At 40.8% G+C, this 23,536-nt stretch overlaps 1 protein-coding gene across 1 annotated transcript in view; it reads left to right on the top strand.

Moving 5' to 3' along the window:
• The window catches only part of LOC123746470 (solute carrier family 49 member 4), a 308,306-nt gene that overhangs the window by 118,622 nt on the left and 166,148 nt on the right, over positions 1-23,536 (top strand). Inside the window, exon 4 of the mRNA XM_069318233.1 lies at positions 13,357-13,610. Coding sequence (XP_069174334.1) covers positions 13,357-13,610 — 254 coding nt within the window. The remainder of the gene's footprint in view (positions 1-13,356; positions 13,611-23,536) is intronic.

Below are 23,536 nucleotides of genomic sequence, written 5' to 3'. Positions count from 1 at the left end.
TTTCGGGAGAAGCAGGGAAGGTTTCACAGTGGAGGTATGGACCTTTAAATGTAGGGACTGATACCAACACAGTGGGGGGAATACCTTGATACTGCTTCAGAAGGTTGACGTGGCACAACTGGGTCTTCCGCCGCCTATCTGGAGTCTCAAGAACGTAGTTGTGGTTGTTCCTGCACTCCTTGATACGGTAGGGTCCTGAAAACTTGTTTTGCAATGGAGAACCTGGGATAGGAAAATTTGCCAACACGAAGTCTCCTGGTTTAAATTTCCTTAATTTGCTGCTTTGGTCAAAATGAGTCTTCATCCTCTCTTGGGCTTTCAATCGGTTGTCATTAGCAAATTTACGTACTCTCTCTAGAATGTGTTTTAAGTTTTGAAGAAACTGGGGCACATTCTGAGGGTCACTGAAGGTGGCATTACGTAGAGAGTCTTTGAAAGCTTCGAGAGGAGTACGGCACTTACGTCCGTAGAGCATCTCATAAGGAGATACTCCTAGAGACTCATTGGGGTGACTTTTGAAAATGCACATAATGAGATCAAGTTGTCTATCCCAGTCCTTCAAGGTTTCATTGCAGAATTTCTTTAGGAATGCTTTAATAGTCTGATGACTACGTTCAAGAGAACCCTGTGAAGCAGGATGATAGGTGCTGGACAGTACCTGTGTGATGTTGAACTCCTCCAGTGTCTTCTTGAAGAGACCACTGGTGAAGTTGGTGCCACAGTCACTTTGAACCTCTCTTGGAAATCCATACTGGGTGAAGATCTTCAATAGGTGTTTCACCACAGTAGCAGCCGTAATGTTCTTTACTGGAACTACTATGGGAAATCTGGTGGTAGGACACAGGATAGTTAGTATATATGCGTTGCCAGAACTGGTCCGGGGTAAAGGACCAACACAGTCTATGACGAGTCTGTGGAAAGGTTCCGCAGGCACCTGGATGGGTTTTAGTGGAGCCTGGGGAATAGAGATGTTAGGTTTACCTGCCATCTGACATGTATGACACTGTTGTACGTACTTTTTAACGTCTTTTACCATACCTGGCCAGTAGTAGTCTTCTCTGATTCCGTGGTAGGTTTTGTTAAAACCATAGTGAGAAGGAGCTTCGTGGGCCAGGTGTAGAATATTGGGCCGTATGCTGGTGGGAACCACTAGTTGTTCGACATTTGCCCAATCGTCGTCCTCCTTCAGCTTACTGGGTCTGTACCTGCGGTAGAGCAACTCATTCTCTAGGAAGAATCCAGGGATACTGTCAGGTTGAGTCTCAGCCTGGAAGAATAATGGTGTTAATGATTGATCTTCCCTCTGTAACTTACGGAACTCCAAACTGGTAAGATTAGGAGGTAGATTCTGAGGGTCTTGAGGAACAGCGGTAGCAGTAGCGTCATCTGGTTGCGGTCGTGCAGCTTGTGCACGGGTGGTCACCAAAACCGGAGGAGAAACTTGATCACTTTCTTGAACCTCTGCTGGAACATATTCAAAGATGGGATTATCCATTACAGAGGTACACACCTAGGGTTTGTCCATGATGATCAGGTTGGTCGGTTGCAGATCTTCTGCCAAGTCGTTGCCCAGGAGAAGTTGCACTCCAGGCATGGGAAAAGGCTTTTCCCTGATGGCGACTTGAACTTCACCGGTCACGAAGGGACAATCCAGGTGGACTCTGGCGAGTGGATATGGAGTAGTAGCAGTGAGGTCAGTGATAAGGACAGTTTCTCCGGTGTAGGTGATGTTAGGTACAGCCGATTTCAATATAATAGACTGAAGAGCCGCTGTGTCCCTCAGGATCTTCAATTTGAAACGTCCCTCCGAATCTGTACCGTTGGTAGAGACAGTTCCAGGATACAGGTGTTTACTGAAGTGAGAAAGATCATTACCATGAACACCAACATTCATCACAGGCTTGCTGGACTTAGGAGAAGTCGGCTTGGGTTTAGTAGTCATTGCTCTTGTATTGAGCCTTCACACATCTATCTATGGTATGTTCATAAAGTTTGCAATGCTTACAATACAATTGTGAGCTCGCTTCATCTGTACTCACTTTATCGTGACTGTACCAAGACTTCTTACTGGGAGGTGGTGATGGTGTCAGCCGGTGGATGAGGCTGTAGGTGTCAGCCGACTTCGCACATTTGATGTAGTCCGTTTCTTCTTTATCTGCTAAATATAAACGGACGGAAGGGGGAACACGTCTCAAGAATTCCTCAACTAGCATGAGGTTGATGAGTTCTGCAAATGTAGAGACATGTGCTGCTTCCAGCCATTTCATGAAATATCTTTTCTTGGTATTGGCAAATTCTAGAAAGGTGGTGGTACTTGCCTTAAGATGGTCACGGAATTTTCGTTTGCAGCTTTCGGTGGAGAGAAGGTAGGCATCCAAAACTGCTTGCTTCAGGGTCAGGTAGTCATTCTCAGACGCTAAGGTACTGAGAGTAACTGCAGCTCTACCTGTAAGATGCTCTCTGAGAAGGGTAGACCATTGGTCAGCAGGCCAGCTAAGTTGATTAGCTAGGGTCTCAAAGGTGGTAAAAAAAGACATAAAATCTGTCTCAACGAATGGTGGCATTAACTTACTTGCATGGGAGATATTGAAACTTACGGGAGGACTGGCGGTAGCTTGCTGGCGTTGAGTGTGGTGTGTAGTCTCCAACGTGATTTCTCGTTGACGACATTCTATAACCATATCCGCTTGCTGTATGTCATGCTCGCGTTGTATCTCCAGGTGGCGTTGTTTTGTTTCAAGCTGTACTCGCTCACGTTCTCTGAATAGGGTCATCTCAAGTTCTTGCTCTTCTTTCCTGATTTGTAGAGCTGCTTGCTGTTGTTCGAGGGCTTCTTTTTGTTGCTCCCTCTCGAGCTTGGCGAGTTCTAGTTTGAGTTTCATAGTGGCCAAATCATGTTTATCTGCAATAGAATAAGTTTCGTGAGTTTCAGAGTCAATTGTCCCTTCATCTAAGAGGTGATCCATAATTAATCTAAGCAATTAATTTTTGTTGGCTCCATGGGGAACATCTAGTCGATACTCGTGTGCAAGAGTTTGTAATTCGATCCTCTTGGCACGACTTAAGTTTCCTATTTCACCAGCTGGATCGTTACGGAAAGCTTGGAGACGAAACAAGGTGAAAGATAGCAAATAAATGTACAACGAATATAGTTGTGATATGGTAAATGTCAGAAACAGGATAACATGGCAACTGGTAACTATCCTGTGGAATTTTAATCTTTAACAATTAACATTAATTATAGGATGGTAAATGATTAGTCAATCAAAATCGCAGGAAATCTTGTACTCGGTACTCAATGTAAGAAAATAAGGGCAAGAAAATCCTACTAAATAAGTGAAACTGAGTTTCTAAAACAAATGAAACATTTAATTGCTCCAAAAGTGAATAAGGTAGTCCAAGAATGTAGGCATACCTTGCCGAGTCTCTATAGGACATAAGCAAGGGTCTCCCACTAAATGAATATGATACTTACAGAATTAGCGAACTTTGTGCTCTGTAAAAAGAAAGCTAATTCCCTACCTAAGTAAATATCATCATCTCTGACCGACGTGTAGGGGTGCGAGTGTCAACTGGTGACGAGAACTGCTGTTGAGGTTCCAACTCAGCAACGAAGTCTGTGCTTGAGGAACTATGGCCCTCTTATCCTCCTTCGGTCGGATTGCAGAAGATAGGGTGCTTTGACCCGAAGACAAACCAAAGTACCAGGGTACCACAATGATGATCTGCCGATAATGTGAGAAATATCCTAGGGACAAAAGGTGGTAAACACGAGTAATAACACGGAGGGAGAGATGACCAATTAAGAGAATGACTGAGGCCTACAGTCACCACGTAATCCAAACTTATCCCACACTCATCATATGCTACTCTCGGAATGCACAATACACACAGCACCATATAAATATGAAAATTAATGATAATTTTGAAAAGCTACTTTAGCAAAGCGAAGTACGCTTACCACAAATTGACGTTCTGGTACTAGTACCTGAGTGAAGCTCCTAGGACATGCCCCCATTAAATGTGACAGGAAAGTGTTGGAGTATGGATGTTCGGCAGTCCTCCAATGGCAGATGTCAATGCCTGGTCACACTTACAAATAAAAGATAGACTGCTTGCCTGTTGTCTGTGGTAAGTTAGAGGGAGGAACACGTAAAACACAAAGTATGAACAATGAAACTTTAATATATTTACTTTTATCATAAATGAAAATAAAAACAAATCTCGGGTAAATGACTGGTGTAATAAAATGACAAAGATAAATGCAAAAACACAATAGATTAAATATTATAATGTGAAATGGTGCTGAGAATATCGGCTATGGCTGAGACCTCCCTTCGTATACAAGTATACGTAAGCTTAGTATGCCAGAGAGAGATGTCAACTCTAAGAGCACAAAGAATATTCTGAAGTTGATAGCTGGTCAGGGCTCCGACGTCAATTCAGGTAGATGGCACGGAGGTGCAGTGTGCAGGTGCGCGGTCAGCGAGTCACCAATCAGGAGCAGGCAGGCTAGAATCGGTAGTTTGCTGGTTGACGACAAGCCGGCGTGGAGGATGTGTGGAGTAGGGGGAATCTTGGGTATGTTTTGCCTCATGGTCAAAACGTTTTGTGCTACCGGTGACGTATCTTGAATGTAGCATCTTGTACTTGTATAATTGGACGTAACTTGAAGTAGGGAAGAGCAGGCTCAATCTCTCTAGAAAGAGATTATCGTCACAATATATATATATATATATATATATATATATATATATATATATATATATATATATATATATATATATATATATATATATATATATATATATATATATATATATATATATATATATATATTGGTGTATACTGGCAGCAGGTTTTCTTTCAAACATGTTTCATTGAATATGACCGCATATTCTGTATTTATTATTTTCTGGTTTAGGGCTTCTATCCCTCTAACTATTTTCTTAGCATCAGGGCTTAATTGGAATAGGAGTTCTCCAAAACTCATTTTCGTACTTTTAAGGTGAAGAAAAGAAGTGATTTACTATAGAGTGTATTACACTTATTTGTATAATTTGCACGACGTTTCGAACCTCCATGGTTCATTCTCAAGTGAACAGATCTTACAATACTAGTTGATTTTATACCCGCATTAGGTCAGGTGATAATACAATGAAGGTGAAAAACATGGGGGGATACATAAGGGATAAACATAGGGGCTGCAGAAGGCTTATTGGCCCATACGAGGCATCTCCTATCTAAACACAAAGATTAATCCAGTGTAATTGGCCTGTTATGTTGGACATTGTCTTCTGTGTTGGCATCGATATGTTCTTGTCTTGTCCTTACTATTACTTACTTACTGCAAATTATACAAATAAGTGTAATACACTCTATAGTAAATCACTTCTTTTCTTCACCTTAAAAGTACGAAAATGAGTTTTGGAGAACTCCTATTCCAATTAAGCCCTGATGCTAAGAAAATAGTTAGAGGGATAGAAGCCCTAAACCAGAAAATAATAAATACAGAATATGCGGTCATATTCAATGAAATATATATATATATATATATATATATATATATATATATATATATATATATATATATATATATATATATATATATATATATATATATATATATATATATATATTATTAAATATGACCGAAAAAGTAAGATTAATAATTCTAACACGAATTTTCTCAATCTTTCGTACATTTCTTTTCACTGTTGGAGGTAATTCAAAAATCAATTCTCCAAAATTCATTTTTATTTCTAGTCTGACGCGACATGAGCGCGTTTCGTAAAACTTATTACATTTTCAAAGACTTTAGTTTACAAATGCACAACTGAATAGAACTTAAACATCTCCTATTTTGTTTATATCTACATTTGAGTGAGGTGGATGGGGTGTGGTGGCATTAATAGGGTATTAATTTCATCAACACAAGACAGAACAAGAGGTGGCATTAATAGGGTATTAATTTCATCAACACAAGAGAGAACACGAAACAATGGGTATTGAAATGGAAGTGATTGTAGAAAGCCTATTGGTCCATATTTCTTGATGCTTCTATATTGGAGCGGAGTCTTGAAGTGGGTAGAATATAGTTGTGCATTAATTGGCTGTTGATTGCTGGTGTTGACTTCTTAATGTGTAGTGCCTCGCAAACGTCAAGCCGCCTGCTATCGCTGTATCTATCGATGATTTCTGTGTTGTTTACTAGGATTTCTCTGGCGATGGTTTGGTTGTGGGAAGAGATTATATGTTCCTTAATGGAGCCCTGTTGTTTTTTAATTAATTCATGAAAATTGAGGTCCCAATTCAGCAACTAAAGTTCGTGCGAGAGGAACTATGGCCCTCTTTATCCTCCTACTGTCAGATTGCAGAAGATTAGGTGCACTTGACCCGGGGAAAGACCACAGTACCAGGGTACCAATATGATGATCTGCCGAAAATATGAGAAATATCTTAGGGACAAAAGATGGTAAACACGAGTAATAACACGGAGGGAGAGATGACCAATTAAGAGAATGACTCAGGCCTACAGTCACCACGTAATCCAAAGTTGTCTCACCTTCACCATATGCTACTCTCGGAATGCACAATACACACACCACCATATGAAAATAAAATTGAATATTAAAAATAGTGAAAAGCTACGTTACCAAAGCCAAATACGCTTACCATACATTTACTATTTGGCACCAGTACCTGAGTGAAGCTCCTAGGACAGGCCCCCACGTAATGTGACGGTAAAGCGTTGGTGTTCGCCAGTTTCAAAAGCTGGGGGCAGGGCCTCGTCACATCACAAAAAAAAAAGAGAAAAGTTTGTCCTTTCGTCTGTGGTAAGGTAATGGTAAGACACACAAAACACAAGTATATAAACAATGAAATTTTAATTACTCTAGAAAACAAGACATGTATAAAGGTAATCTCATAAAATATGCAGGACAAGTCAACAAACAAAATAACATGAATAATCACTGGCAAATGAAAAGTTACGCTAAGACAAGTAAGTTACAGTGATAGCAAAATAAAATATGTAATGGGTGCTGGAACACGAATTTTCTCAATATTTCTTATGTTTCTTTTCACTGTCGATTGTAATTGAAAAATCAGTTCTCCAAAATACATTTTTATTTCTAGTCTGACGCAACACTTGAACGCGTTTCATAATAACTTACTAAATTTTCAAAGACTTCACTTTACACACACACAACTATAACCTTCAAACACTAAACAGAGTTCTACTATGCTATCATTTAAACAGCTTTCATCTTATATGCCCGCATTTGGGTGAGGTGATATGTTACAACAGTTTTGGATGAGGTGAACAAAACTTTCAACACAAGATAGAGCAAACTTTCAACACAAGACATAACACGGTGCAATGGGTATAAATTGGGTAAATTAGAAGAATGGAAGTAACTGCAAAGGGCCTATTGGCCCATATTTCTTGATGCTTCTATATTGGTGTGGAGTCTTGAAGTGGATAGAATATAGTTGTGCATTAATTGGCTGTTGATTGCTGGTGTTGACTTCTTGATGTGTAGTGCCTCGCAGATGTCAAGCCGGCTGCTATCGCTGAATCTATCGATGATTTCTGTGTTGTTAAGACTTCTCTGGTGATGGTCTGGTTCTGGGAAGAGATTGTATGTTCCTTAATGGAGCCCTGTTGCTTATGCATTGTTAATCGCCTGGAAAGAGATGTTGTTGTCTTGCCTATATACTGAGTTCTTTGAAGCTTACAGTCCCCAAGTGGGCATTTGAAGGCATAGACGACGTTGGTCTCTTTTAAAGCGTTCTGCTCTGTGTCTGGAGAGTTTCTTGTGAGTAGGTTGGCCGTTTTTTTTTGTTTTATAGTAAATCGTCAATTGTATCTTCTGATTTTTGTCTGTAGGGATAACGTTCCTATTAACAATATCTTTCAGGACCCTTTCCTCCGTTTTATGAGCTGTGGAAAAGAAGTTCCTGTAAAATAGTCTAATAGGGGGTACAGGTGTTGTGTTAGTTGTCTCTTCAGAGGTTACATGGCGTTTCACCTTCCTTCTTATGATGTCTTCCACGAAACCATTGGAGAAGCCGTTGTTGACTAGGACCTGCCTTACCCTACAGAGTTCTTCATCGACTTGCTTTCATCCTGTGCTGTGGCTGAGAGCACGGTCGACATAAGGGATAACAACACTCCTCTTGTACCTGTCTGGGCAGTCACTGTTGGCATTGAGGCACATTCCTATGTTTGTTTCCTTAGTGTAGACTGCAGTCAAGAAGGGTGCCTCTTTAGTACAAGCTTGGAGTAGTTTCCTTAGAATGCTTTCTGGTATGTCAAGAGGAGTACAGGCCGGATCACGATATACTCTGTCCGCTATCATCCCAATTGTTTTATCCACAGGTACGTTGGTAAACAGCGATTCTATGTCCAACGAGGCTCTTATCCCTGCAGCCCGTGTTCTCCACAGTAAGTCAACAAATTCCTTTGGAGACTTCAGGCTGAAGGCGCAAGGGACATAAGGAGTCAGCAAGCCATTGAGTCACTTTGCCAGTCTGTACGTGGGTGTGGGTATTTGGCTGATGATTGGCCGAAGTGGGTTTCCAGGCTTGTGTGTCTTGACATTTCCATTCATTATAAGGAAACTACTCCATGCTTGTACTAAAGAGGCACCCTTCTTGAGCCCAGATGGGCACATATATAAGCAAGTAGATGGGGTCGCCATGGGTTCTCCCCTAGGTGAGAACCAAAAAGAAACTTTCAACCATCTGTCAGAAGATGCTCACCAAATTGATTGGGAGATGGCTTCTTCAATAACGAATTGTAAAAGCCCCTATAACAGAAACATAATTGAATCTGCTTTGGTACAGATCACAAAAGAAAGTAATTTGAACTTTAGCAGTGGTTTATGTAACACGACCAGACAAAAGAGGATGGTAGCCGAGGCTATTTCCATCCCTCCGCCGGCACTCGGTTGGTAATCTTGAACATGGTATTTTATCAAATCACCTCATTCTTTGGGGCACACGTGAGGAACACAAATGCGAACAAAGCCTGAATGGTCCCCAGAACTATATGCAATTGAAAATTCACACCCCAGAAGTGACTCGAACGCATACTGCCAGGAGCACTCAGCTGGCGTACAGGATTCCTTAACCGCTCAATCACTTTAAGTAAGCTTAAGTGCTTTGTTTTTTTTAATTTTTTACTTTCTTCTCTTTGATAGGCCATTATATTCAGTATGAGTTCTTTGTTTACTAGTTATTTGATTGTGATTTCTGTTTTTCTTTTAGATCTGATGATGAATACGAGAAGTATTCGAAACGTTATGCATTTTAAAGTAAAGAATCTGAAACAAGATGTTCAGTATATCCCTGGTTTTCCTATTCATCTTAAAATTAAGATTCCCGAAGGGAACATCGATTATAAATATTTTATTAAAACGATATGGAAGAACTGTTGTTACTTTATACAGAAGAATAGAAAAAGTGGATTTCGCAGTTAAGAAGGCTCGCTTGGATTTGGAATTTCTGCAAACATGCAAGGTGCATCGTTTGGTCCCAAGATTCCTTAGGTTTAAAGTGTATACCGACAAATTTGCGATAACAAGTGAATATAATTTTTGGTTATTAAGATTGTTGGACTTTGAAATTTCTGAAAAGAAGAAGCGGGTAAATAAGTTGAAAAGTGAATTGCATGTGAACTTGGAGAAATTTAAGGTCTTGGTTTCCTGGGTTGATTTTACATCCTTAAAATGTAAATATGAGAATTATAATGATAAAAGGGTTGATAAATGTAGACTTATTCACGGGAAGAAATTGCAGAACTTGGGTATACCTACATTTAATTCGGTGGACCCCTGATAAGGTGGTGTTTAATTTTTCAAAGATAATTTTGTCTCCCTCAGAGAAAGAACTTCTCTCTTTGGGGTTAGACTTTGGGTTGACGTGTAAAAAAACTAAATTTGTTAATAATTTTTTAGGTTTTTAATGGTTATGTAATACATTAAAAACTTGTACCCTAAGGATTGGTACAAATTATAGTTGGACCAATATCAACAGTACTGTTTCTTCCTTAGCACGTCTTTAAGGACCAATGTCATATTGAGAAATTTTGAGAGTTTCTTAATGCATAACATAGTAATATACGTTTCACTGCAGAGTGTGAAGTGGATAATTCATTGTCGTTTCTTGATATCAAAGTGAATAACCTTAATGGGTTCAACACTAATGTTTTTGAAAACCAACATTTACTGGTTTAGGTGTAAATTTTAATTCCTTTGTTCCTGATATTTTTAAGAAAAATGCAATTAATACTCTACTGAATAGAGCCTTCGCTTTATGTTCAAATTGAAATAACTTTGATCAAGAAATTAATTTTCTTGTGATTTTTTTCAAATAATGGTTATCCTTTGCATATGGTTTATATCTTTATAAGGAATTTCTTAAATAAGAAGTTTCACCCATCCTGTAGGATTACTACAGTAGAAAGGGATATTAAATATACTATATTACCATTTTATGGCACTATTAGTTTTTCTGTAAGGAGTCGATTGAGGAAACTGTTGCAGCATTGTTATCCTCAAGTAGACTTTAGATTTATTTTTGTCAACACAAATACCATAGGCTCCTTTTTGAAATTTAAGGATAAAGTGCCTACCACCCCACCCCCCCCTTCCTGTGCTCTAATGTCGTATGTATGTATAATTGTTCCAGTAGTAATGCTGGATATATCGGGAGTTCCATTCGGTACTTTAAAATTAGGATACTTGAGCACCGGGGAGTATCGTTTAGGACTGGATTACCATTGTCTAAACCAGCATTTTCGTAGATTAGAAACCATTGTTATGAGTTTAATCATTCTCTGTTGGAATCTGATTTTAAAATTTTGTACACTTGTATGAATGGCCAGTCAGATTTGAGAGTAATGGAATTTTTATATATATGGGAACTGCGGCCTCTGTTAAATAGCAACCTTTCGGCTGTTCAATTGTACACTGTATAGTGCACAGTAGGCCCTGTAATTTGATTTATAGTTCATACTTGCATTTTAATTTTATTATAATTTTGTTTAGTTTACCATGTCTTTGATCTTTCTTACTTATTTCAAGTTTTGACATTGTACATTATTGTATTCTTTTTATTTAGGACATATAATAAATTTTTGGGTATTTGTTTTTATTAAATATTTGAGTTTTTGTAAGATTTTGGTTAGTATTTTATAGTTGTCGTCTATTTTGCTTGCATTTTATATACATTTTTGTAGATGTGAAGTCATTATATTAATATTTGTAATAGCGTTTAGTATCCACGTGTTAACTATCAAGTTTCACTCTAGTTGATCACTTCGCGTAAGTTTAATCGTATGGTTTGTTTTAGTAGTTATAAAATTCCTCTTGTAATTTTTTTTAATTTCTGATTATGCTTTTATTTATGTGATTGTTAATAAGTTTTATTTGTATTGATCACTTTAAGTAAGCTTAAGTGCTTTGTTTTTTAATTTTTTCCTTTCTTCTGTTTGATAGGCCATTATATTTAGTATGAGTATATATATAAATATAAATATAAATATATATATATATATATATATATATATATATATATATATATATATATATATATAATATATATTATATAAAGAAGAGGAAAGAGAAGGAGGGTACATGCCAACACCTGGAACCTGACCAACCTATCTCTTGGGAAAGAATTAACCAGAAACAGGTTAGCTTAGAATAGTAAAAAACGGATTAAGCGATCAGAGAATATGGATGAAAGATTAAAGAAAAACCTCATGAACACACAATATATGAATATAATATTGTAATGAGACATTGTAACCCTCCCTATCAGAGTTTTTTCTTAAACTGTTGTGCAATACTATAACTTAATAAATATTATAATTAATAAACCATATAAAGCATAAACCAGAAAACTGAGTGTAGCAACAATTAGACCAATGAAAATGTTTGAAACATTTACTCCCCTTCATTCATAATTGACATCATTTACTCCTAAGAATAAGAAACGGCTTCTTGCCATACGTCCCCTGGAATGCTAAATGAAATGTTCTTTATTAGTTAACATAACGTATTGGGAAACAATGTTTAGTACATAAATGTAATTCAAATACTTATTTATAATCCAATATTATTATCAGCATATCCTATACATATTCCATGGAATATATATATACGAAATTTATAACGATTCGTGAACAACAAGCCAGCAGTGACACAAAGCAATTTATTTATCCAAAACAGATAGGAATTATTGGCCGAGACTTTATTATTGAAGAGGACGGGTAGGATATACACTGAGAGGTGCACCCCGGTTCTCAGTGTACATATGCTCAGAGTTTACTTTAATTCTGCACTATTTTCAAAACTAACGTTTTCGTTCTGGTTTGTCAGTAAATAATTGTGATGGCCTTAGTAACCCTCTAAATGTTGGTGGGATTTAAACCCAACACCAAATCAAATTCAGCAGCACTGCAAATTTCTTGACCGCATTACACATGATTAAAATTATTGCACATTTATAAACAGCAATTCTCAGTAATTTTTTATTACTCAGACATTATACAGTACTCAGCAACAGTTCAGTACATTGTACTCAGCAGTGCTAGAAAGATCTTAGCAGGCTTGTACAGTACACATAAATATTACAGTGTACTCGTCAACACTGACTAATACTAAACAATGCTCAAGAACATTACAATGTACTCAGCAACATTGTACAGTACTCAGTAACTTATCAAAATACTCAGGAACATAACAACGTACTCAGACACTTTGTACTGTACTCAGTAACGTGCACAATACTCAGGAACATAACAACGTACTCAGCAACATTGTACAGTACTCAGTAACGTGCACAATACTCAGGAACATAACAACGTACTCAGCAACATTGTACAGTACTCAGTAACTTACCAAAATACTCAGGAACATAACAAAGTACTCAGCAACATTGTACAGTACTCAGTAAGTTACCAAAATACTCAGGAACATAACAAAGTACTCAGCAACATTGTACAGTACTCAGTAACTTGCACAATACTCAGGAACATAACAATGTACTCAGCAACATTGTACAGTACTCAGTAACTTGCACAATACTCAGGAACACAACAAAGTACTCAGCAACATTGTACAGTACTCAGTAACTTGCACAATACTCAGGAACATAACAAAGTACTCAGCAACATTTACAGTACTCAGTAACTTGCACAATACTCAGGAACATAACAAAGTACTCAGCAACATTTATAGTACTCAGTAACTTGCACAATACTCAGGAACATAACAACATATTCAACAACATTACACAGCACTCAGCTCTTGCACTGTGATGTGTCACACCGGTCTTGTGTTTCAGAGTCTTCAGTGGTGCCTCTGGGGACCTCTTAGTGAGAGTGTTAACGCAGCGTTTGAAGGCTGGGGCTCAGGGACCGTGGCCATGATGTCCAACTGGGCCTCAATAACATATGTATTATGCGTGGCACCCTTGTGTTGGTTGATGAGCACCAGAGGCTTGCGTGTAGGTGTGGTCACCTGTGTTGTGCTCGTTGCCACTGGAGGAATCATCAGAATTATCTCCTTTACAACAGATTCCGATGAATTCTTCACAGTGTAAGTGCTTGTTGGTTCACTGACACTGAACACCTACTGTTTAATATAATAGAGATCAGTTATATTTGTTCGAAATTTATGTTAACGATAATATCTCAGCCTTGCTCTGCTTGCACAATGTTTAAGTATCTTCTACTTATCAGTAGATATTCGGCACAGATGAATAACTGATTGTTTAAAGAGATAATATAATAACGATTGAAGATTTACTTCTATATAAATATTATAGAATTTATTAATATTACAAAATCTTCTCAAATAGTGTAGTTGAGTGCCAGTATTATAATTTATTTATGAACGCATATATAATCCTATATTAAACAATAAAATATCGATTAAATTTATAAAAGGTGTTTATAAATGTAAAATGAAAGATAAACATGTAGTGATAAGTCAAATCTATTGATGAAGAATGATCGCACATTCTGGAAAGTTATATATTTTGTAGTCGATGGATGCTAAGAAAATTAATAGAGTTTAACCATTGTGCACTGACCACAATGAATTAATTGTGGTAATTTGTTATAAATCTACGTGGTAACCCAGTAAACACAAAACATTTTCTGACCTTTTTAAATGGTCGCAGGAAGGTGACACTGTAACTATTTATATAAAGTCGTCTTTTTAACGTTTAAAATACGTTAGCTTCAGTCAAACAAATCGTAGATCTTTATATCATACTTACAAATGACGTTTTTTAACGTTTCTAATTTACGTTAAGTTCCATTGCTTAATGTATGTGTGTACTCACCTAGTTGTGTTTGCGGGGGTTGAGCTCTGGCTCTTTGGTCCCGCCTCTCAACCGGCAATCAACAGGTGTACAGATTCCTGAGCCTATTGGGCTCTATCATATCTACACTTGAAACTGTGTATGGAGTCAGCCTCCACCACATCACTTCCTAATGCATTCCATTTGTCAACCACTCTGACACTAAAAAAAATCTTTCTAACATCTCTGTGGCTCATTTGGGCACTCAGTTTCCACCTGTGTCCCCTTGTGCGTGTTCCCCTTGTGTTAATTAGACTGTCCTTATCTACCCTATCAATTCCATTCAAAATCTTGAATGTGGTGATCATGTCCCCCCTAACTTCTGTCTTCCAGCGAAGTGAGGTTTAATTCCCATAGTCTCTCCTTGTAGCTCATACCTCTGAGCTCGGGTACCAGTCTGGTGGCAAACCTTTGAACCTTTTCCAGTTTAATCTTATTCTTGACTAGATATGGACTCCATGCTGGGGCTGCATACTCCAGGATTGGCCTGACATATGTGGTATACAAAGTTCTGAATGATTCTTTACACAAGTTTCTGAATGCCGTTCGTATTTTGGCCAGCCTGGCATATGCCGCTGATGTTATCCACTTGATATGTGCTGCAGGAGACAGGTCTGGCGTGATATCAACCCCCAAGTCTTTTTCCTTCTCTGACTCCTGAAGAATTTCCTCTCCCAGATGATACCTTGTATCTGGCCTCCTGCTCCCTACACCTATCTTCATTACATTACATTTGGTTGGGTTAAACTCTAACAACCGACCATTGGTTGTTCGGTTCGACCATTCCTTCAGCTTGTCTAGGTCTTCTTGAAGCCTCAAACAGTCCTCTTCTGTTTTAATCCTTCTCATAATTTTAGCATCGTCCTCAAACATTGAGAGAAATGAATCGATACCCTCCGGGAGATCATTTACATATATCAGAAACAAGATAGGACCGAGTACAGAGCCCTGTGGGACTCCACTGGTGACTTCACGCCAATCGGAGGTCTCACCCCTCACCTTAACTCTCTGCTTCCTATTGCTTAGATACTCCCTTATTTATCCACTGGAGCACCTTACCAGCTACACCTGCCTGTCTCTCCATCTTATGTACCAGCCTCTTATGCGGTACTGTGTCAAAGGCTTTCTGACAATCCAAGAATATGTAGTCCGCTCAGCCCTCTCTTTCTTGCTTAATCTTTGTCACTTGATCGTAGAATTCTATCATGCCTGTAAGGCAAGATTTACCCTCCCTGAACCCATGTTGGCGATTTGTCACGAAATCCCTTCTCTCCAGATGTGTTACCAGGTTTTTTCTCACGATTTTCTCCATCACCTTGCATGGTATACAAGTCAAGGACACTGGCCTTGTTCAGTTCAGTGCCTCTTGCCTGTCGCCCTTTTTGTATATTGGAACCACATTCGCCGTCTTCCATATTTCTGGTAGGTCTCCCGTCTCCAGTGACTTACTATACACTATGGAGAGTGGCAAGCAAAGTGCCTCTGCACACTCTTTCAGTATCCATGGTGAGATCCCATCTGGACCAACAGCCTTTCTAACATTCAGATCCAGCAGGTGTCTCTTGACCTCCTCTCTCGTAATTTCGAACTCTTCCAAGGCCGCCTGGTTTACCTCCCTTTCTCCTAGCACAGTGACCTCACCTTGTTCTATTGTGAAGACCTCCTGGAACCTCTTGTTGAGTTCTTCACACACCTCTCTGTCATTCTCTGTATACCTGTCCTTGCCTGTTCGAAGTCTCAATACCTGTTCTTTCACTGTTGTTTTCCTTCTGATGTGACTGTGGAGTAGCTTTGGTTCGGTCTTGGCTTTGTTTGCTATATCATTTTCAAAACTTTTCTCTGCTTCTCTTCTCACCCTGACGTACTCATTCCTGGTGCTCTGGTATCTCTCTCTGCTTTATGGTGCTCTGTTATTCCGGAAGTTCCTCCACGCCCTTTTGTTCAGTTTCTTCGCTTCCATACATGCCCTATTATACCATGGATTCTTCTGTTGCTTCTCGGATTTTTCCCTTTGGGCCGGGATGAACCTGTTTACTGCCTCCTGACACTTTTGGGTAACATAGTCCATCATACCCTGTACAGACTTATCTCTGAGGTCTGTGTCCCAAGGTATTTCACTTAGGAAACTTCTCATTTGTTCATAATTCCCCTTTCTGTATGCCAGCCTTTTGATTCCTAGTTCTTTTTTGGGGGAGATAAGTCCTAACTCAACCAGGTACTCAAAGTTCAATACACTGTGGTCACTCATTCCGAAGGGCGCTTCCATCTTAACTTCCCTTATATCCCACTCATTTAGGGTAAATATCAAATCAAGCATTGCTGGTTCATCTTCTCCTCTCATTCTTGTTGGTTCTTTGATGTGCTGGGTTAGAAAGTTTCTTGTTGCCACGTCCAGCAGCTTAGCTCTCTATGTTTCTGGTCCTCCATGCGGGTCTCTGTTCTTCCAATCTATCTTCCCATGGTTGAAGTCTCCCATAATTAGTAGTCCAGATCCATTCCTGCTAGCAACAGAAGCTGCTCTTTCTATTATGTTAATGGTGGCCATGTTGTTTCTATCATATTCCTGTCTAGGTCTTCTGTCATTTGGTGGTGGATTATATATGACTACGACTATAATTTTTTTCCCTCCATTTGTTACGGTACCTGCTATGTAGTCACTGAAACCTTCACAACCCTGAATATCCATCTCCTCAAAATCCCAGCCTTTTCTTACTAGCAGAGCTACACCACCCCCACCTCTTCCTTCCCTCTCTTTCCTCATAACATAATAGTCCTGTGGGAACACTGCGTTTGTTATCGTTTTCGTGAGCTTTGTTTCTGTGAGGGCTATTATGTCTGGGTTTTCCTCTAGTACCCGTTCTCCAAGCTCATTTGCTTTATTTGTAATTCCTTCTATGTTAGTGTACATCGCTTTGAGGCTCACTTTCTTCTGTCCCTTCTCAAATCGCCTCCTTGGTGAGTGTTCTGCTGGTGAGGGAGGCTGTTCCAAGGGTGTGAGGACCTGTGAGGTGGATAACAGGGTCTCAGAGGATACTGGGATGAGGGGTGGGGGATCCAGTGAAGGGGGAGGGACAGGGAGAGTATGGGGTGAAAGGGGAGGGAGGACGGGAAGGAAAGGGGAGGAGGGAGGACTCGGGAGGAGGGGAGGGGTAGAAGGGTGGGGATTGGGTGGGGGGGGGGGGAGGGAGATTTGGCTGAACATTTGAGTGGGGGCAGGGAGGGTTTGGGGTACGGGGGTTTTCTATGCAGAGGAGGGTGGCAGGGTTGTCCTCCCTTCTGGTGTTACTGGGTAGCTGGTTGTGGGTTCCCCCATCTCCTCTGGGGGTGTTGTGTTGAAAGCTGTGACTTCCTGGTTTTCCCCTCTTGCCCTGCGCTTCTTCCTTGCTTCTGCCGCCACGGCTCTCTCCTCCCTTGTCATGTCTCTCTGGAGGAATACATTTTTGAATTTTCCCACGTTTTTCAGGGAGCTCTTCCTTGATAGGATCTTCTCCTTTGTGCTCTCATTTGCAAACACTATCTTTATCATTCGGTCTCGGTCTTTGTTGTACCAACCTAACCTGAAAACCTTCTCAATGCTATGCTCAGCCCCTTCCATGTCTAGTGCCTTTAGTACTTCATTCACTGCTACTTTGTCCTCTTCATTCCACTCTGTCCTATTAGAGCCTTCCTGCTCTTTAATACCCACAGCAGCCACTGATCTGTTCCTTTCCAGCAGTTGGCTAGTGGAGCGTGCCACCTCCTGTAAGGTGGCTGCTTTCATGGCCACCTCCATCACTACAGTCATTACTTCAGAGTTATTTTTTTTTAGTATTTCTGCAAATGTTGCTTTTATTGTTGCATTCTCATCCAAAAAGCTATTACCACCTTCTCCCTGGATGGTTTTCTGATTCTCAGCCTCAATACCATTCTCTTTGAGGGCTCTAATCTCCTCCTTTGCTGCTGTCAGCTCTCTTTTCAGGTTGTTTATTTCGTTCTTCATTTCCTGCATCATTTCTTGCATCTCACTCTTGATGTCCTCCAGAAACTGGGCGAACATTTTCTTCATTTCGTCACCTTGGCTCTTCCCTGTTCCCCTGGTACCTCTGGCTGCCATGCTTGCTCCTGTTCCTATAGTTGTGCCGTGATAGGATTTGTCAGGAGGGCAGAGCGGGATGGGGGAGGGAGGGAGAGAGAGAGAGAGAGGAAGAGAGAGAGTAAGAGAGAGAGAGAAAGGGAGTGATAAAGGGAGAGATAAATGGGTGGGTGGGGGCGATCCGACCCTTCCACTGAAGTGAGAAGAAAGTAGAAGGGGAGGGGATGGAGAGAGAGGCGGGAGGGAGAGAGAGAGGGAGAGAGAGGAGAGGGAGAGAGATGGAGAGGGAGAGAGCAGGTAAGGGAGAGAGTGTGTGTGTGTGTGTGAGTGTGTGTGTGTGTGTGTGTGTGTGTGTGTGTGTGTGTGTGTGTGTGTGTGTGTGTGTGTGTGTGTGTGTGTGTGTGTGTGTGTGTTTGTGTGTGTGTGTGTGTGGGTGTAGTGAGGGTGTGGGTGTATTGAGAGGGTGTGTTTAGGTGGGTGTAGTGTGGGCGTGTGTGGGTGTGGGTTGGTTTATGTAGGTTGGAGTGGATAGGGGTGTCTGTGTGTGTATATACTCACCTTTGCGCCTGCAGGATCGAGCGTTGGCTCATGGATCCCGCCTCTTTAGCCACCGGTTGTTTAAAGAAATGACCCTTCTTCTCTTTGATGTAGAAAGTGTGTGGAAAAGTCTGGGGGAAGAAGAAGAATGATGAGTAGAAATTCTGGTAGTGGATGTGGATGGAGAATGAGGAGGCTGAAAAGTTTTATGGCTTATCCACCGCGGGTTTGCATCGAAAAAATTTATTGATTTAATGATCTTGTTTTTTTTAGTTAGGCAGCGGGAGGCGGCGTGGTAGGCTGGGGAGAGATGCGGTAGGGATTGAAGTTAGGCAGAGAATCGCGTGCTGTGTATAATTTGTGTGGACCTGTATTGGTTTGATGATGTGCTGTCTCAGAGGGTATATGGTAGTTGATCCAAGGTGCTGTAGGCGATGACGTCTTCAGGGTGGTTATCATTAGATCTTCTTCATTCTTCTGTCTTCTTATTTCCGAAAGTTTTTCTTCTTCTGGCTTGGTTCATCTGTTTTCCTGGTCTTCTTAGTGGTCTTGCTTCTGGTAGACATGGTGGAACTGGCGTTCGAGATTTCGTCAAGGAAAGATGTTCTATGGGCTTTAGTTAGAATTTCGTTGATGAGGGGATGTTGTCCCATCAGAGATATCCCTGTAGGATGAGTACTCTGAATCAAAAGCTGAAACGCTGTTACGTGAATGTTGGGCAGTGTGTGGGTACTTTACGTAGTACTCCGGGTCTACGATGGCTGGGTTGATAAAGTTGATATCACCACATCGGTATGTAGTAAAATAGCATGAAAGTAATATATCTTGGGTCGGTTTGGCTCTTCACTGCGTTGTTCGATTTCAAAGGTTGTATTGAAGCCACTGGTCATCCTTCGGCGGGCTGCAGGAGATTAACCGTCTCAGAATGACTCGACTCGTATCACATCAAAAAGAGGATTTTTTTGTCCATGCTGGGGATTATCGGAGTTGATCCTCAGCTTGTAGTCTGTGTTGCGCTCCAGCACGAAACTACAGACTAGCACAGACTAGCACGCCAGCACAGACCAGCACGCCAGCACAGACCAGCACTCCAGCACAGAATACAGATTAGGCCCCAGTTGTCTGGTTGATATGGGATTCCTTCTTTCACTCCTCGGCTATGATGAGCACAGGTTCAGGAGCTTGAGAGGTAGCTACAGTAGAAGGTTCAACAGATGCACTCTCGATTCTTGGAGTATCGGTTGTGGGTGGTTCTAGAGGTACGATGGTAGGTTGGACGATGGTAAGACGTTCAGCTTTGCCAGCTGCGGAGAGGAGATCAGCAGGGCAGCAGCGCTCACAGCAATGTCAGGGTCAGGAATCGTAGCAGTACTTGTACCAGAAGCAGGGATAGTGTAGACTTCCTCGGGAATGGTGACAGCGGGGAGGCATTTGAAGCGTAGAGTACATAAAGAATCCTCAAGAACTCCTGGTAGTTGAAGCCAGAAATCTTGTCAGCAAGAAATGGAAAGCATTTACAGTGCTGTGGTCAATGGTAGTAGCCGGCAACTGTCATGGCGAAGGCTGAGTCGGTAATTGGCCGGAGTGAGGTGGTGGAGACAGATGGATCAGTAAATGGCTGGCAGGCTGGCTGGAGGACTGGAAGCTTGGCCCCCATTGGCTGGGCCGCTGCACGGCGGTTTCTCCTCCTCCCAAGACCTCCAGGAAAATTACAGTCTGGATGTTGAATAATACCAGTGCTCGGTGAGTGGTGGCTTCTTCAATTTTTCGTATTTTCTTCTGTCGACGCGGGGAAACAATAGGAGATAGCAATATGGTGACCTTCACAAGCGAGACAGCATTAGCAATCAGCCTGACAGACGAAGTAATGGTGATCTTCTGCGCAAATACCGCACTTGATGCCCTGTTCCTTGCATTTGTTGGTGGTGTGTGAGTACTTATATCAATTGAAGCACTGCTTGAGTTCGTAGAATTGTTCTTTTTTCATCCCGACCTTGGACCACATCCATTCTATCCAGCGGTCGACCTCAGAGACGCATTTCTCAATTTTAAAATTCTTTAAATTCAACATAAAACTTTTATCAAGTATATATATATATATATATATATATATATATATATATATATATATATATATATATATATATATATATATATATATATATATCTATATATTAATATATATATATATATATATATATATATATATATATATATATATATATATATATATATATATATATATATATATATATATATATGGAAAATCCACAGAGAAATATGAAATGAGGTGAACGTTTCGGCTCTGTTAAAGCCTTTGTCAACACCAGTACATACCAGTTGCGCTGCTCCTGGGAGTATGGGTTCGAGTCACTTCTGGGGTGTGAGTTTTCAGTTGCATATTGTCCTGGGGACCATTCAGGCTTGTTCGCATTTGTGTTCCTCACGTGTGCCCCAAAGAATGAGGTGATTTGGTAAAATGCTATGCCCAAGATTACTATCCGAGTGCCGGCGGTGGGGTGGTTCAAATAGCCTCGGCTATCACCTCATTATGTCCGGTCGTGATGGTCAAGTGGATTAAGGCGTCTTGTACATACCAGTTGCGCTGCTCCTGGGAGTATGGGTTCGAGTCACTTCTGGGGTGTGAGTTTTCAGTTGCATATTGTCCTGGGGACCATTCAGGCTTGTTCGCATTTGTGTTCCTCACGTGTGCCCCAAAGAATGAGGTGATTTGGTAAAATGCTATGCCCAAGATTACTATCCGAGTGCCGGCGGTGGGGTGGTTCAAATAGCCTCGGCTATCACCTCATTATGTCCGGTCGTGATGGTCAAGTGGATTAAGGCGTCTTGTACATACCAGTTGCGCTGCTCCTGGGAGTATGGGTTCGAGTCACTTCTGGGGTGTGAGTTTTCAGTTGCATATTGTCCTGGGGACCATTCAGGCTTGTTCGCATTTGTGTTCCTCACGTGTGCCCCAAAGAATGAAGTGATTTGGTAAAATGCTATGCCCAAGATTACTATCCGAGTGCCGGCGGTGGGGTGGTTCAAATAGCCTCGGCTATCACCTCATTATGTCCGGTCGTGATGGTCAAGTGGATTAAGGCGTCTTGTACATACCAGTTGCGCTGCTCCTGGGAGTATGGGTTCGAGTCACTTCTGGGGTGTGAGTTTTCAGTTGCATATTGTCCTGGGGACCATTCAGGCTTGTTCGCATTTGTGTTCCTCACGTGTGCCCCAAAGAATGAGGTGATTTGGTAAAATGCTATGCCCAAGATTACTATCCGAGTGCCGGCGGTGGGGTGGTTCAAATAGCCTCGGCTATCACCTCATTATGTCCGGTCGTGATGGTCAAGTGGATTAAGGCGTCTTGTACATACCAGTTGCGCTGCTCCTGGGAGTATGGGTTCGAGTCACTTCTGGGGTGTGAGTTTTCAGTTATATATATATATATATATATATACAAGAGTTGTTACATTCTTGTACAGCCACTAGTACACATAGCGTTTCGGGCAGGTCCCTGGAATACGATCCCCGCCGCGAAGAATCGTTTTTACAACCAAGTACCCATTGAGTTAAACAGAGGCTACAGTTAAGGATTTGTGCCCAGTAAATCCTCCCCGGCCAGGATACGAACCCCTGACAAATCAATTTATCTAATGTTTCTTACTAGTATTTAGTAGAATTACTAATTTTTATTCGAGGAAGAACCAGCCTCGATGAAGTGTACTGGGAGTAGAGTACTTCTGGTATTAACCCCCAATTTTGTGAAGGACGGAAAGTTTATTCTCGAACATTAATATTATACAGCCCATAGAAGTTTAAAGAATAATCTTTAATAGTTTCCTCTCCATAGGCACTGGTATTTCAGTCCTTATCATTTAACTTTATCTGTTTCCCTTTTCAGTCAAAATAGGGTGGTCCTTCGATTAATTTAAATTAATCTTTTAATTAAATATCAATCAATCAATAGAGAGTAAGCTTTCTTCCCAACATGAGCTTCTCAAGCTCCATCATATCTACATTTGAAACTGTATATGGAGTAAGCCTCCACCACACCACTTCCTAGTGCATTCCATTTACTAACTACTCTGACACTGAAAAAGTTCTTTCTAATGTCTCTGTGGCTCATTTGGGTACACAGATTCCACTTGTGACCAATTGTGCGTGTACCACCCGTGTTAAATAATCCATCCTTATCTACCCTGTCAATTTCCCTGAGAACTTTGTATGTGGTGATCATGTCTCGCTGGGATCTTCTGTCTTGCAGCAACGTGAGGTGCAGTTTTCCCAGCTTTTCCTCATAACTCATGCCTCTTTGTTCGGGTACTAGCCTACTGGCATACCTCTGAACATTTCTAGCTTCGTCTTGTGCTTTACAAGGTACGAGCTCTATGCTGGGCCCGCATATTACAGGATTGGCCTTCCATATGTGGTATACAAGGTTCTGAAAGATTTATTATACAGGTTTCTGAAGGCAGTTCTGATGTTAGCCTGCCTCGCATATTTCCTCTCCCTAGTTTCATTACCTTACATTTAATCGAGTTGAAC

Source organism: Procambarus clarkii, chromosome 90 (genome assembly GCF_040958095.1).
Source record: "Procambarus clarkii isolate CNS0578487 chromosome 90, FALCON_Pclarkii_2.0, whole genome shotgun sequence".
Taxonomy (NCBI): Eukaryota; Metazoa; Arthropoda; class Malacostraca; order Decapoda; family Cambaridae; genus Procambarus; species Procambarus clarkii.
Note: the sequence above shows the minus strand (reverse complement) of the source record. Positions and strands in the feature narration are given on the sequence as shown.